The 16,140-nt window shown below is 44.5% G+C and overlaps 1 protein-coding gene across 1 annotated transcript; it reads right to left on the reverse strand.

Moving 5' to 3' along the window:
* Positions 1–4,031: 4,031 nt before the first annotated feature.
* Positions 4,032–15,518, reverse strand: LOC106581751 (acetylcholine receptor subunit alpha). Its single transcript, XM_014164015.2, has 9 exons — positions 15,238–15,518; positions 14,095–14,237; positions 9,518–9,562; positions 9,111–9,220; positions 8,511–8,706; positions 8,069–8,306; positions 5,793–6,016; positions 4,621–4,860; positions 4,032–4,528 (listed from the first exon to the last, which is right to left on the reverse strand). Exons 1-9 carry the CDS (start codon positions 15,281–15,283, stop codon positions 4,397–4,399), a joined length of 1,374 nt encoding a protein of 457 aa, XP_014019490.1. The 5' UTR covers positions 15,284–15,518; the 3' UTR covers positions 4,032–4,396.
* Between the last annotated feature and the right edge of the window lie 622 nt (positions 15,519–16,140).

Here is a 16,140-nt window from a genome sequence, read left to right on the forward strand (position 1 = left end):
TAGCATTTTCAAACTAGTCTTCATTGGGTAGGCAGATAAAGGGTTTTTACCAAAAGCAATCACTTTCGCATGTGAAAACATAGAATCCCACTAATTTCCACATGCTTAATTACGTCACTTAACTTTTTTTTTTAGGCGACTACGCAGTGGGCTTTGAACGGGGTACCTGGCTCACGCCCGGGAGGCAGCCCGGTTTCAAAACAAACGCAATCAATTTCCTACCTTCGGTCGCCCGGGCCAGATTAATCGAAACCCCTTGTTGTTGGCGAATGGTCTTCTTCTTCTTCGAGGTTTATTGGCAGACTTCAACCTATAAAGTGCATTGCTGCCACCTACTGTACGAGTTAGTGAATGATAGAACAAATATATTGCATGAATGTTCATAGACTTAGATAGACATCGCATCATTGTATCTGTCCAATTAAGACGTCTGTTAGAGCACGAGCAGCGCCACTGAGGACATCTCCATTTTGAACAGAGAAGGATGGTGGGAGGAGCTATAGGAGGACGGGCCTTTTTTAGTGGCTGGAATGGATTTTTGTATTTTTTATTTAACCTTTATTTAACTAGGCAAGTCAGTCAAGAACAAATTCTTATTTACAATGACTGCCTACCCCGGCAAAACCCTCCCCTAAGCCGGACGACGCTGTGCCAATTGTGCGCCGACCTACGGGACTCCCGATCACGGCCAGTTATGATACAGCCTGGGATAAAACCGGGGTCTGTAGTGACGCCTCTAGCACTGCGATGCAGTGCATTAGACAGCTGCACCACTCGGGAGCCCTTATAAGTAAACCAAGACAACAATTAGACATCAATTACTTCTTGCTAGTTAGGAGACACTGTCTCCATTACAACACACTGCATGACAGGGTAGTGAATTGCTCATCATCGCTGCTCTCCCAAGATGGGTGGTAATTTTATATAGCATCTTTTTAAAAAAAGTTTCCTCAATGGAATGGTATCAAACACATCAAATGAATGGAAACCACATGCTTGGCTCAGTTCCATTTATTCCATTCCCATATTGCAATGAGCCAATATAGCTCCACCCACCAGACGCCTCTGATTTTGAAGTAGTCCATTTTCTTATTCTACTACTTCTTTGAGTTGGCAAACAAACTGGAAGGGTGCACACTGCCACCTAGACTGCATTGGATGATCCCTCGGGGACCTGGATGGAATTATGTGATCCTTCCTTAACCCATATGAAGTGTCAGTTGACTACTTTAAAGTGGTGAAAGTCCTCAATGGGACTGCTCATGCTAAAATGGCCTTTGGGTACTAGAGTCTTCTATCTATCTCTATAGGAGTATTGCACATAGGCCTCTCACATGGTTAAAATTCAGTCTATTGTAGTGTTCAGGACCTCAACGTTCCACAAAGTTTCACATGCAGTACTTTTTAGTAAATGTTGCCATTTATCGCATTGATTATTATCTCACTGGTTCAAATATGATTTCCTTTGATTGCACAATATCCTTACTAGCTAGCAGACTGTCAAACACTCCCTAAAACACTTCAACGAGCAGGCCTTTCTATCGACCTGCCCCGGATATCCTGGAAGGATATTGAAATCATTCCGTCAGTAGAGGATGCCTGGTTATTCTTTAAAAGTGCTTTCCTCACCATCTTAAATAAGCATGCCCCATTCAGAAATTTAGAACCAGGAACAGATATAGCCCTTGGTTCACTCTAGACCTGACTGCACTTGACCAGCACAAAAACATCCTGTGGCGTACTGCATTAGCATTGAATAGCTCCCACGATATGCAACTTCTGAGGGGAGTTAGGAACCAATATACACAAGCAGTTAGGAAAGCAAAGGCTAGCTTTTTCAAACAGAAATTTGCATCCTGTAGCACAAACTCCAAAAAGTTCTGGGACACTGTAAAGTCCATGGAGAATAAGAGCACCTCCTCCCAGCTGCCCACTGCACTGAGGCTAGGAAACACTGTCACCACCGATAAATCCACGAAAAATAAGAATTTCAAAAAGCATTTTTCTACGGCTGGCCATGCTTTCCACCTGGCTACCCCTACCCCGGTCAACAGCCCTGCACCCCCCACAGCAACTTGCCCAAACCTCCCCCATTTCTACTTCACCCAAAATCCAGATAGCTGATGTTCTGAAAGAGTTGCAAAATCTGGACCCCTACAAATCAGCTGGGCTAGACAATCTGGACCCTCTCTTTCTAAAATTATCTGCCGAAATTGTTGCAACCCCTATTACTAGCCTGTTCAACCTCTCTTTCATATCATCTGAGATTCCCAAAGATTGGAAAGCAGCCGCGGTCATCCCCCTCTTCAAAGGGGGAGACACTCTAGACCCAAACTGTTACAGACCTATATCTATCCTACCCTGCCTTTCTAAGGTCTTCGAAAGCCAAGTTAACAAACAGATTACCGACCATTTCGAATCCCACCGTACCTTCTCCGCTATGCAATCTGGTTTCCGAGCTGGTCATGGGTGCACCTCAGCCACGCTCAAGGTCCTAAACAATATAACCGCCATCAATAAAAGACAATACTGTGCAGCCGTATTCATCTACCTGGCCAAGGCTTTTGACTCTGTCAATCACCACATTCTTATCGGCAGACTCAACAGCCTTGGTTTCTCAAATGACTGCCTCGCCTGGTTCACCAACTACTTATCAGATAGAGTTCAGTGTGTCAAATCGGAGGGCCTGTTGTCCAGACCTCTGGCAGTCTCTACGGGGGTGCCAGAGGGTTCAATTCTCGGGCCGACTCTTTTCTCTGTATATATCAACGATGTCGCTCTTGCTGCTGGTGATTCTCTGATCCACATCTACGCAGACGACACAATTCCGTATACTTCCGGCCCTTCTTTGGACACTGTGTTAACTAACCTCCAGACGAGCTTCAATGCCATACAACTCTCCTTCCGTGGCCTCCAATTGCTCTTAAATGCAAGTAAAACTAAATGCATGCTCTTCAACCGATCGCTGCTCGTACGTGCCCGCCCATCCAGCATCACTACTCTGGACAGTTCTGACTTAGAATATGTGGACAATTACAAATACCTTGGTGTCTGGTTAGACTGTAAACTCTCCTTCCAGACTCACATTAAGCATCTCCAATCCAAAATTAAATCTAGAATCGGCTTCCTATTTTGCAACAAAGCCTCCTTCACTCATGCTGCCAAACATACCCTCGTAAAACTGACTATCCTACCGATCCTTGACTTCAGCGATGTCATTTATAAAATAGCCTCCAACACTCTACTCAGCAAATTTGATGCAGTCTATCACAGTGCCACCTGTTTTGTCACCAAAGCCCTATATACTACCCACCACTGCGACCTCTATGCTCTCGTTGGCTGGCCCTCGCTTCATATTCGTCGCCAAACCCATTGGCTCCAGGTCATCTATAAGTCTTTGCTAGGTAAAGCCCTACCTTATCTCAGCTCACTGGTCACCGTAGCAGCACCCACCCGTAGCACGCGCTCCAGCAGGTATATTTCACTGGTCACCCCCAAAGCCTATTCCTCTTTGGCCGCCTTTCCTTCCAGTTCTCTGCTGCCAATGACTGGAACGAATTGCAAAAATCACTGAAGCTGGAGACTCGTATCTCCCTCACTAGCTTTAAGCACCAGCTGTCAGAGCAGCTTACAGATCACTGCACCTGTACACAGCCCATCTGTAAATAGTCCATCCAACTACCTCATCCCCGTATTGTTATTTATTTTATTTTTTTGCTCCTTTGCACCCCAGTATCTCTACTTGCACATTCATCTATCACTCCAGTGTTTAATTGCTAAATTGTAATTACTTTGCCACTACGGCCTATTTATTGCCTTACCTCCCTAATCTTGCTTCATTTGCACAGACTGTATATAGATTTTTTTCTATTGTGTTGTTGACTGTACGTTTGTTTATTCCATGTGTAACTCTGTTGTTGTTTGTGTCGCACTGCTTTGCTTTATCTTGGCCAGGTTGCGGTTGTAAATGAGAACTTGTTCTCAACTGGCCTACCTGGTTAAAAAAAGACATGGAAAATAGACAACCAGTGTCAAGTAGGCCTATCAATTTTATTTAAATACTGTATTAAAGATGAATGAAAATATATAACAAAACATTGAGTAAAGACAACAAATATTCTGATTACAAAAACTTGATTAGAATGGTCAATGTTGATCAACTGTTCTATAATACACGAGTGAAAATATGGATAAACATGCATGCACCCAGCGATCTGAAGTAATTGCAAACCACCCAATAATAATGAATGTATGAGGGTCAAAAACACAGTCCTCATACAGCAATATGTGACTTTAAGGTCATAGGGCCAAGAGTCACTAGGGGCCAGCGTGTTACCTGGTCAGGTCATAAGGTCAATAAAAACATCTGGACCTACTCAGGACACCCCGCAGACCTCTAAGGTGTCATGCTCAGCTCAATGAGACGGCCTGCGAACACTCCTAGGGTGCCAATGATACACACCGCCATGAACACACACAGCAGAATGTGATCCAGCACCATGGCTACAAACTTCCACTCTTCAGCAGCCTGGGAAAAGAGGAAAGCATTTAGAAACACTCAAACTGAGACCTTTAAGGAAAAAACTGTGAGAAGGACGGCGATGAATTCCATAGTCTTACACTGTTGGACTCCTCATCAGATTTCATGGTCTCAGCAATGTATTTAACCCCCTCAATAGCACTGCGTACATCTGGGTTCTTGGTCATGGGGGACTGGTAGGTGACTGCAGTAGGGGTGGGCTTGCCTGAGATGTCTGAGATGTCAAAGTCAGCACCATAGATGTTTTTATCCAGTCTCTCCTTTGCGGGACGCTTCATTGTTGAGAAGAACATGAGGTTGGGAATTGTGTCAATGAAAATCTAGGAAGCAAAAAATATGAAAGGAATGAATTAATCAAATGTTATTAGTCGCATGCGCCGAATACAACAGGTAATAATAAATAGACTGGTAAAATGCATACAAAGAGATACAAGGCTAATTGATGAACATATGAATTCAGATACTTTCTAGCTCCTGAATCACAAAGGTAGGCTTAAAAAGCAGTAATATAGTAAACAAGTGCAATCATCTATATTCTGTCGCTAGATGGCAGTACTGGGCAAGACATTAACAGGGGCAAAAAGAATGTTGAGACCTCTACTATTAAGTAGACTTTAAATCACTCACAGGAGGGTGGTGGCACCTTAATTGGGGAGAATGGGCTCGTGGTAATGACTGGAGTGGAATCAGTGGAATGGTATCAAATACACTAAACACATGGTTTCCAGGTGTTTGATGCCATTCCATGTGCGCCGTTCCGGCTATTATTATGAGCTGTTCTCCACTGATACCGCACTATCTGTCATGTTATTTCATGAACAATTTGTTAATACATATAAAAAATACATACATTTCTAAACTGTCACACACTCACAACATTCACAAACCAGAGTGCACAAGTCATCCTATGCCATGTCATTTACAATCCAAGTATTTTTTTATTTAACCTTTATTTAACTAGGCAAGTCAGTTAAGAACAAATTCTTATTTACAATGACGGCCTAACCCGGACAATGCTGGGACAATTGTGCGCCACCCTATGGGACTCCCAATCACAGCTGGATGTGATACAGCCTGGATTCAAACCAGGGACTGTAGTGACGCCTCTTGCACTGAGATGCAGTGCCTTAGACCGCTACACCACTTGGGAGCCCTGTAAGTAAAGCACTATGCTATAAAAAGTTCTTAACTAAATTATTTTTAGATAAAAAAAAAAGAAAATCATTGGTAGAAATGTGCCAGCTTTGCCCACCTTGCGAACCCAGGGGGACATGGTGTGAGTGCTGGGGGAGCGGTGGTGGGTGTTGATGACAATGACAGTGATGATAATGGAGGCAATGACGAAGACCATTGTGAAGAGCATGTACTTCCCGATGAGCGGCACAGCACTGGAGGTGGAGGGGATGAGCTCCACGATGACCAGCAGGAACACAGTCAGAGACAGCAGGACAGAGATACTCAGAGTCATCTTCTCACCTGAGGACAAACACGGTCACAACAACCAGGTCAACAAAAAGCAGACGCATACTGAAGAATTCATCTGTGGAGAAAGGCGCAATTGAAGTTTGCAATCATGCAAATGATCTGCCGTTATCACACGTCATACATTTCATAATCTGTCAGTCCTACGGCACGCAGACAGATTTGAGCAGTTCAGTGGAAAAGCGAGGCTCGTGACAGAGACTGAACATGTGCTCGTAGGGAGGCCACTGAGATTCATAACAATGGATTCAACGTTAAACACTGTGAGAGCAGTTAATAACTGGGCTTAAACAAATATTACAGTTATACCAATGCTCCAGCTCAACTCAGCTGTGACACCCTTAACAATTGAATTAAACAAATCAATCAATATCTCGTCAAAGTGAGCTGGTTTGATGGTAATTTGGTCTCAAGACTTGCCTTCACCTCATCCCCACTCTGGTTGGTCCCCAATCTCTTAATTAATTACAAGAGGGTTTAAAGTGATCATTGTGATAATTGATCAGAGAGAAAAAGACTGATAGCGAGAGAGAGAGACACACAGTGCCATAATTCACAGTGATGAATCAACACTGACTCAGAGAGACACAGGAGGGTCATAATGTTAGAGGGTTACAGTGACATTGTTCCTCTGGCAGTCAGTGCCATCACACCCTTTAGGACACCAACTCATTCTGACCACAGGGAGAAGTAGCCTCTGATCCAATTGAGCTCTTCCGACCTCCCTTTCAGCCCTCCACTAAACGGAGGGCTGAAAGATCATGCTGCCTAGTCACCTTACCCCTATACATATCTACCTCCATCACTCCAGTATCCCTGCACATTGTAAATATGGTATTGGAACTGACCCTGTACACAGCTTATTACTTTCTCTTGGTATTCTTATTATGTGTTTTTGTTCTACGTTATGTTCTTTTTAGTGCTACATTGATATTGATTACTGCATTGTTGGGTTTAGAGCTGTCAAGAAAGGTATTTCACTGTACTTTTGACATTAAAACTTGAAACTTGGGCAGGAATTCTGCTTATAAAAAGAACTCAAAGCTGAGGCTCTGTGAATTGGTGCTTGAACAATATTGCCCTACCACAGCAAAAAGCAAGATAGAGCAAAGGAATTTGTGATTTATTTTGTCCCATTTAGCTTTCCATACACATAGGCCTATACACAAACAACCTCACGTAAGCAAACATACACACAGGCACACAGACAATAGAATTTCAAGTATGTGTTATTTTCAGTTGAGCACATTCACACCCAGACCTCATTCACACAGATTCTAGAATGTGAACTATGTGTTGTTTGTTAACTTAGTGTTGCAGTTCAGTGAAATCGGTGAATCTGAAATACTTCCATTTGACACCACAGCTCCTCCATAGCATCATACTGTAGCAGCAGCCATATCAGAGCTAGGCAGCCAGTGATGCATTATACATTAAAGGAAAGGTCTGTTCACAGACATGCCAGCACACAAGGTCTCTGGGTAATGAGGTAGGCCTCCACACTGGCAACAGGGCCAAATGCTAGCTGAGACACAGCACTGGTACAGCTAATGTAGCTACCCGTAACTTCTGAGGCCCAGAGACAGATACAAGTGTAGGATCTTAATTTGACCAGTATTGTCGTAGCAAAATAATCCTGCAGCAACAGGATTTGAATGTTTAGTTCATAATGTTGCTTGATTGGTGGTTAGGCTATTAGCTGGACAAAAGAAAGCTACATGATAAGTGCAGTACTGTTAATATAACAGCGTGTTAGTCCAGGTTTTCAGTGAATTTATGTAAATCACGAGGCTCATCTGCATTTCCTGTGGTGCAGGAAAATTCTCAGTAACAAAAGAGTGGTTAGATTAAGATCCTACATCTGTAGAAGGACAAGCATGTAGCTGTAGGTACCAGCCAATGCAGGTACAGTTCTACACAACCACTACATAAGCTATTAACTTTGAAGCTATGATGCGTAAATTGGGAGACAAAATATATTTCAGTTGATCTTCAACCAATAGAAGGGATTTAGAACTGAAATGATTGAAGGGATGTTATACTAACCAGAGTCAGTGGGCAGATAGAAGACGAGGCCAGTGAGAAAGGAGAAGAGCATACAGGGGATGATGACGTTGACGATGAAGTAGAGGGGCAGCCGCAGCATCAGGAAGTGGTAGGTGATGTCCAGGTAGGGCGTGTCTGGGCAGCAGGCATAGTACACCCAGTGTTTCCAGCTGCGGTAATCCTTCATCACCCACTCTCCACTCTCCATGAAGTTACTCAGGTCAGGACGGTCACTGTCCTGGTGGAGACGGGTAATAAAGATGTCATGAAGACGCAACAGAACCAGGAAGGGATCAACCTAATTGGTATTTTTCAGGACTGGTGGTATTATGTAATGCTTTTAGAATCATGTGTTAAATCAGTAATGGACTGTATGTGTATGGGTAACACAGGAGTTACACAGGGGATCAATCGAGAAAAATGTCAAAAGGGTGATTATTACGGGATTGACGACAACCAAGTTGCCATCATAGGTCCAGGTACCAAGCTTCATGCTGCAGTTCTGCAGGTCGAAGGGGAAGTGCAGCACGATGATCTCACAGTAACTCTTGAAGATGGCAGGGGGGTTCCACGTGATCATGCCAGTGTGCTCCAGCAGCACTTTCGTCTCGTGAACGATGGCAAAGTCACCGTCAGCACTGTGGGCACACACAAACACAGGCATCAACACAGGAAATAATGTTAACGCAGAGGGGCATCACTGCCTGGGGCTTGGCATGGCCCTGCCATCGCAGGCCAACCAACCAGAGCTGAGACTGGTACAGGTTGCTGTGGCATAGGAGCTGGTTGTCAGGGAGAAACAGCAGTGTGTCAGACACAGCATATGGTGTGGGTGGAACCTGTGATATAGAAGCCAGATTTAGCCTGATGCAATCTGAGCTCTCACCCACTCGGCACAGAGGGAAAAGAGAGGGAAAAGTAATGTGGTTTGAAAACATAATCATACACAGTCGGTCTGTCTGGTGGCCTTTTATCAAGGAAAGTATCAGTGAGAGAATGGTAAAAAGAAAGACATTTGATGCAAATATGGCCTGATTCTTACTTGTTATAGAGAACAAGGTCAGGACGCCAAATGTCAGTGGAAGGCACTCTTATCTTTTTGATTCCACCATAATCCTCAGGATTCCATTGCAAGTTCACATCCTTCCATTGCTGGAAAATGACAGTACAAAGAGCATGAACAGAAAATATCAGATAGATTATTTTGAAGTTCCTGACTTGAAGTCTGATTCGGAGAGGGATCATTTCAATGGGGATTTGTTCAGAGAATGTTTCATTACAGTTTAGTGAAAATGAACATAATTCAACGGCTTATAAGGATTTTACACTATCTTCAGAATTATGGTGAAATTTATGATAATTACCCATACTTAGATTTTCCTTGTAATTATTCTTACAAAATATTTACTGTATATTGCAATGTAGATACAGGAAACGGCAGTAACAAACCTGTTTCAGTCGAACATTGCTGTTGACAATCTGGTTGACCTCATCCTGTAGAGAAAGGGAATTGATTTTAGTTTCTACTGTTACGAAACCAATAATTAGCCTACAGATATTGTTGCACTCGCTAAGTCTAGGGGTCTTAGGCCTAGTTAACTATTCTGTAACCTGATTTAAGATGTGCATCTAAGTGATAAATCAGCATATGCAATGCATGTACACAGGAGACCTCTCCTTCTTGACATCTTGGTCAGTTTCAGATGGTGACCAAATAAAGTGCCTCCTGGTAGAGTGTGCCTAACTGTGTGTTAGCACTAAACTACCTACTGCATAACACCTCCCCCATCAAGAAAAGTAAAGAAAAAACCTCACAGTCACTATTATCTATTTTCCTGAATTTTCCTAAACTTGTATACTTTCCCACCCTCTTTTCAATAAAACGTATTTAACTGAAGAGACCAAACTATGTACACTATAAACACCAGAGCTGCAAAACTATGAAACTTGGCTCCAGAAAACCTTACCCCTGAGATAATGCCATTCTAGAAAACCAGACGAACCAAAACCATCAAATTCACTTGTCTGCACTCAGCTAATTTCTTCCTGCCAAAAGTCTGACTTGACCAAACCAAGGGACAACCTGTAACCCCTATAGATCTAAACAGAGAGACCAGTTCCATTCCCTAGGCCCATGATCACAAGCACCGAGCTCCATCTGATATGAGACTTAGAGCACCCACCACCAGGGACAAGTGAACATTGACCACAACTTCAGCAAACTCACTAGGAACACCATTCACGTTCCCCAACACCTCTTTGCTCCCATGCTGGAGGGGAACCGTTAGCCTCCTCACATTCCTACAATTTAACCTGAGACACTAGGCCTACATGCTGCAGGAACTTTCAACTGCTCTTTAACAGGAAGTGACAAAACCGGTAGATCTAGCTTTTCCACCAAACTCACTTCTTCAAGTTCCTGATTCTCATTACAAGACACAGCCATATCACCCTGCAAATCTCAGACCGGATCCTCACTAAATTCACAACGTGAATGGGAAGAATCTCCTCTCTCCCACAGCTTAGTAAACGAAAGTGTCAGTAACATCGACCCCTGACAAACAACCCCATGGTCAGCCGGCAGAGGCACCACAATCTGTTACGAAGAGAGGTACAGGGGAACCCAAGAGCAGACTCAGACGAGGAGACTGGGATGAAGTAACCAAGGTATTTATTGAAACAGGTGGAAGATGGAGTGCAGGTCAGGGGAAGCTTGGGCGGGTTGCTGGAAACCAGGTGTGGAGGCTGAGGCGAGAGGTGTTGAGACAGGGTAAGCAGGTCCGAAAGGGAATCCAAGGGAGTAGTAGAGTGGGGAATCCAGGACAGAGTAGCAGGATGACTAGACGTGGGACTGGAGACAGGGACCAGAGTCAGAGCGGGCAGCCAGAGAATCCTGGAGGTACCTCTCCATAGCCTCTTGCTCGGGACGAGAGAGGTTAAACAACTGGCTACTGGGGAGAGGAGCTCCAGGCTGGAGGTCAATGGTGCAGTCGTACGGCCGATGAGGCGGCAGTGACAGGGCGTGGTGCTTGCTGAACACAGGAGTTAGATCGTGATACTCAGGAGGAACTGATGACAGGTCCGGAGGTTCTGGAATGAACTGGGGCACAGACAAGGCAGGGGTAAGAGCAGAATGTAAAGAATTAGAGTGACAAAATTAACTCCAAGTGGTTACCTTTCCAGCGGTCCAGTCAATCTGTGGGTTGTGTAGCTTTAACTATGAATGACCCAGAACCAGGGGAGAGTAAGGACAGTCGATTGTGTGGAAACGTATATTTTTCTGGTGATTTCCAGAGAGAGACGCAGGATGCCAGGGACGGTTCTCTCACAGACATGGACAAGGAGCTGTCCATTGAGAGTGTTAGTATCAAGGGGTGAATCGAGTGGGACAGTATCCAGGCCCAACTGGGTAACGAAATCTCGGTCCAGGAAGTTCTCGTCGGCGCCCGAATCGATGAGAGCAGACAAAGGAAAAGCCTGGCTCTGCCACACAAGGTTGCCTTCAAGCAGGGGTCTGGGGGAAGATGGGCAGGCGATTTGGCTAACACTATATCCCCCACTACTGCCGAGCTCCCTCTTTTGCTGGACACAGGGAACAAGTGGAGACAAAGTGACTAACCTTGCCACAGTATAGGCAGCGCCTAGCGCCTAGCTCCGATTCGTCATTGTCTCTTCTCTGGAGAGAGATGGGCCCGGCAGAGCTGCATGGGTTCAGGATCTGGACGAGCCTGGGGATGGGATGCAGTCGGAGAAGGAGGACAACGCACTGAAGCAGAGGTCTCAGTGAGCGCGTTCCGGAATGCTCCCTGAAGTGCCTCCTCATTCCAGCCACTCTCTGCCTGCGAGGGTGCGAAACTCAGATGCCATCTCAGCAACACTATGGGGGCCTTAACAGAGGGACAGGAGTCATTTAGCAGCATCCTTATTGCAGACCGGGTGGTCAAAGATTTTCTTCATCTCCTCCGTGAATCTGGAGTAGAAGAAGCAGATGGGGAACTGTCAAACCCACACCGCCGTGGCCCAGGAAAGCGCTGCTCCACGGAGGCAGCCAATCAGAAAGGAAATCTTGGCCCATTCGCTAGCATAAGAGTAGGGCTGTTGCTCAAATACTAGTGAACATTGTACCAAAAAGGCTCTGCAAGCTCCGAGGTTGCCAGCGTAACGCTCTGGAGTTGGAACAAGGGTCGGCCCTGTCGGTCAGACAGGCTCTGTGAAAACTCATTGATGTGCTCCAGAAGGGTCTTCAGGGCTTGGTCATGTTGCTTGAGCAGGGTGCCTTGGCTGACGAGAGTTTGGTGGAGAGTAGCAGAGTCCGCTGGGTTTATCTCTTTGGTCAGCTTGTACTGTTACGCGGAGAGGAACAGGGGAACCCAAGAGCAGACTCAGATGAGGAGACTGGGATGAAGTAACCAAGGTATTTATTCACACACAGGGGGAAGATGGAGTGCAGGTCAGGGGAAGCTTGGGCAGGTTGCTGGAAACCAGGTGCAGAGGCTGAGGCTGGAGCGAGAGGGGTTGAGACAGGGTAAGCAGGTCCGGAGGTGAATCAAAGGGAGTAATAGAGTGGGGAATCCAGGACAGAGTAGCAGCATGATGAGACGTGGGACTGGAGACAGAGACCAGAGTCAGAGCTGGCAAAACTGTAGCGGAGAGGAAAACAGCATTAGGCAAGGAAAACAGAATAACAGGATCTGACTAGTAACAAACGGCTAGAAACGTAGACTGACTGAGCAGAGATTATGATCTGGCAGCGTGGAAGTGGCAGGGCTGAGTATTTTTAGAGGTCGTGATTATGGAACAGGTTGCAGCTGGTGGGGATCTGCTCTGACTCCAGCACACCTGTCTCCACCCACCCACACACACACACACACACACACACACACACACACACACACACACACACACACACACACACACACACACACACACACACACACACACACACACACACAGAGAGAGAGAGAGGGAGAGAGTACTGGGGGAGTGGCGGCAGGTCAAGGAGACACAGGATGAGCAGTAGAGGGCGTTGCAGGAGCAGATGTGACACAACCTCCTCTACTCTGGGAAAGAACGCATCAGCTAATGGAAACAAAGAGTCACTGTCAACCTCTGAATCCAACAGATCACTTGGGGGAACCAAATAATTACTCAGTCCACAAGGAGAACCTAGTTGTTCATTGTCCATCAACTCAACATAGAACATTGTCCTAAATTGACACCTGAATTAACCTCATCCTCAAATTGCAGAGGGTACACTATATCACATATCTCTACTCAGAAGGTCTCAGCTAGAGACACAATAATCAACTTCCTCACTAGGAAGAACCATTTACTGGGAGCCACAGTCTATTTTGGCAAATAATGTTTCCTCTACGTCCCCACACACATCATCATCCTCCCTCTCTGGTTTGCCATCAGCACCCTTCTGATCCCGATTAGCTTCACAAACGATACCTCAAAACCCTCCTGGAAAGACTCCGCCCCCTGAGACAACTGCCTTTTCATTTGGCTTACCCAAACCTGATCACTTGGGGAGACTAGCTTATCACTCTGATCACTGGGGGAACCTGGTTTAGTGACAAGACCGTTTCACTGACTGGCAAGACAAACTTCCTCCCCTGTATGCAGCCCTTCAGTCAACTGCCATTTCCTGTTCTAGCCTCACTATTTCCAACAAATATTCTTCCCCCTGACTGCTATCCACCAGAACTTGTGGCAATAACTCACTCCACTGTTCCCTTAACAGCACTGCAACATCTAACTTGTTCAACTCCTTAGCTATTTCAACCTCCAGCATTTTTGCCACCTGACGTAACTGATCCCTCGTTAGCTTGAGAAAATGACAACTGTACTATACCTAAGCACAAAGCAATGCTGGCTCAAATGCCCCCATAGTCAAAATAAGTAAGGCAAATAGAACCAAGTCTTCGACTGACAGAAGTTACAGTCAGCTACATAGTGTTGACAGTGATGTGAATTGCATGATAAATATTGGTTGATATGGGATGGTGTGACGTTTTTCTTACCACACTGATGAGTTGAATGAGCTGCAGACCAACTGTAACCACCACTGGGTCCTTGAAGTGAGCGACAGGACGCACCACCTTGTTGTAGCCAGTGAACAGGGTTTTCACCAGACGGGTTTCATCATCAGAGCTCCAGGCAGAGCCTACAAGAAACACAGAGACAGCTTGTTGTGTGGCTCACATGGCAGAGATTGAGAGATTGTGGGTTTACAGCACCAGCAGACTGATAAGTAGTGGTTAATGTATGTGCAAATACAGTAGTATTAAATGTACTAAGTGGCTTCCCATCTTCCTCCCCTCCCTCCATTCCTCCCTCCCTTCCTTAGTTCCCTTCCTTCATTCCTTCCTGGCTGCCTGCCGGCCTGCCTTCCTTCATTCCTTCCTTCCTTCCTTCCTGCCTGCCTTCCTTCCTTCCTTCCTTCCTTCCTTCCTTCCTTCCTTCCTTCCTTCCTTCCTTCCTTCCTTCCTTCCTGACTAACTACTTATTTCATACACTGTTATATACCAGTGGTATACTATCATCGTGGGATGCTGGAGGTGATAGAGATGAGAGCTCAGTCAATACCGATAGTGTTTCAGACTCGACATCTGCTATTTACGTTACATATTTGACCCATGCCAGAGCGGTATCCCATTTCATTTTCCGCTTGACCTTGAAACCAAGCCTGGTTTGTGCAAGAACATACTATGAAAGCATGAATGACGTTTTGAGACATTGAAAACAGTAAAATTGTCTGGAAATATAATATGCTATATGAAACAATTGACTCATTAAGTCAAGCACAAATAGATGGAGGTCAAAAAACTAAGTGCACACACCCCTGTCAATCAAGAGAGCCTAATGCTGGATGCTTACAAAAAAATTCCAACATTTCCAACAGGCACTAGCTTAGCTAGAATATACCTCATTTAAGATTTGAAGTCTTATAGTTAACAAATGGATAAAGCATTACCAAGAATCAATGTGAAATTATCAAATGATGTTGATATCTCATGATTAATGGGCTAGATTTGTAAAATATGCAAATATTGGTTTAGGATAGACTATCACCTAAAATATCCTGGAGAAGGTAAGTTATAACCGACAGAAGAACAGAAATGGAAAAATAATTTTATCAGTCACATGTTTAGAATACGGCTTACCTGCTAGAATGATAAAGAGATGACAAACCAAAAGTAGACGATTCATTCTTGTGTTCGTTTCCCTTAAACTCTGGGGTATCCAATGTCCTGAGTCTTCGAATAGAGGGTAAGCGGCTAGTTAGGTAACACCATTATTTCTGTCCACTTTAAAATTAGGTCAAAATAATTGCAACACTGACTTGCTGCTTCAAGTACTGTAATGGGGAACAGTATTGTTGTTCCCTGACACCATATGTTCTGAGCCACCACCAATAGCTGTCATTTGAGAGGGTCACATTCTTTGTCATCCCTCACATGTTACAAGCGCTACATGCCTGGCTAATCTAGCACTAAAATATCTCACAGTGCAATATACTTCCCATATTGAAAGACAGTAACAGCCTATGGCTGCTTTACAAAACTAACGAATTTGTTGTGATATATCTACTATTTGGCTACTCCTGAACTTTTGAATGGGAAATGTTATACTGTTCCCATTGGTTAACTTGTGTTACATTAAGATGTCATTTCCATAATCATTATTTGGGAATCCTATATTAGTAGTTGATTACATGTCAAATACAGTAATCAAACTGCCACCAATGTTGCCCTCTTGGATGATCTTACCCCTAATGGAGATGGTATGTCTCCCTCTTAGGATAATGTTGGTGTCACGTCCTGACCATAGAGAGCTTGTATTTTTCTATGGTAGAGTAGGTCAGGGCGTGACTGTGGGGTTTTGTCTAGTGTATTTATTTCTATGTTTGTTTCAAGTTTCTTATTTCTATGTTGGGGTTTTTGTCTAGTTTAAATTTTCTATGTTGTGTTCTAGGTTATTTTTTATATGTTGGGTTTTTTGTCTAGTTTAAATTTTCTATGTTGTTTTCTAGGTTCTTTTTTTCTAGGTTGGGGTTTTCGTATGAT

This window comes from Salmo salar, chromosome ssa21 (genome assembly GCF_905237065.1).
Source record: "Salmo salar chromosome ssa21, Ssal_v3.1, whole genome shotgun sequence".
Classification (NCBI taxonomy): Eukaryota; Metazoa; Chordata; class Actinopteri; order Salmoniformes; family Salmonidae; genus Salmo; species Salmo salar.

What these genes read in the sequence shown, in the direction of transcription:
- LOC106581751 (XM_014164015.2), bottom strand. Translation starts at nt 15,283, where the DNA reads ATGAATCGTCTACTTTTGGTTTGTCATCTCTTTATCATTCTAGCAG. An exon ending in TCTCTTTATCATTCTAGCAG is followed by an intron (nt 14,238 to 15,237) that starts GTAAGCCGTATT and finishes TGTTTCTTGTAG; the next exon opens with GCTCTGCCTGGAGCTCTGAT. An exon ending in ACTTGGTTGTCGTCAATCCC is followed by an intron (nt 8,307 to 8,510) that starts GTAATAATCACC and finishes CGTCTCCACCAG; the next exon opens with GACAGTGACCGTCCTGACCT.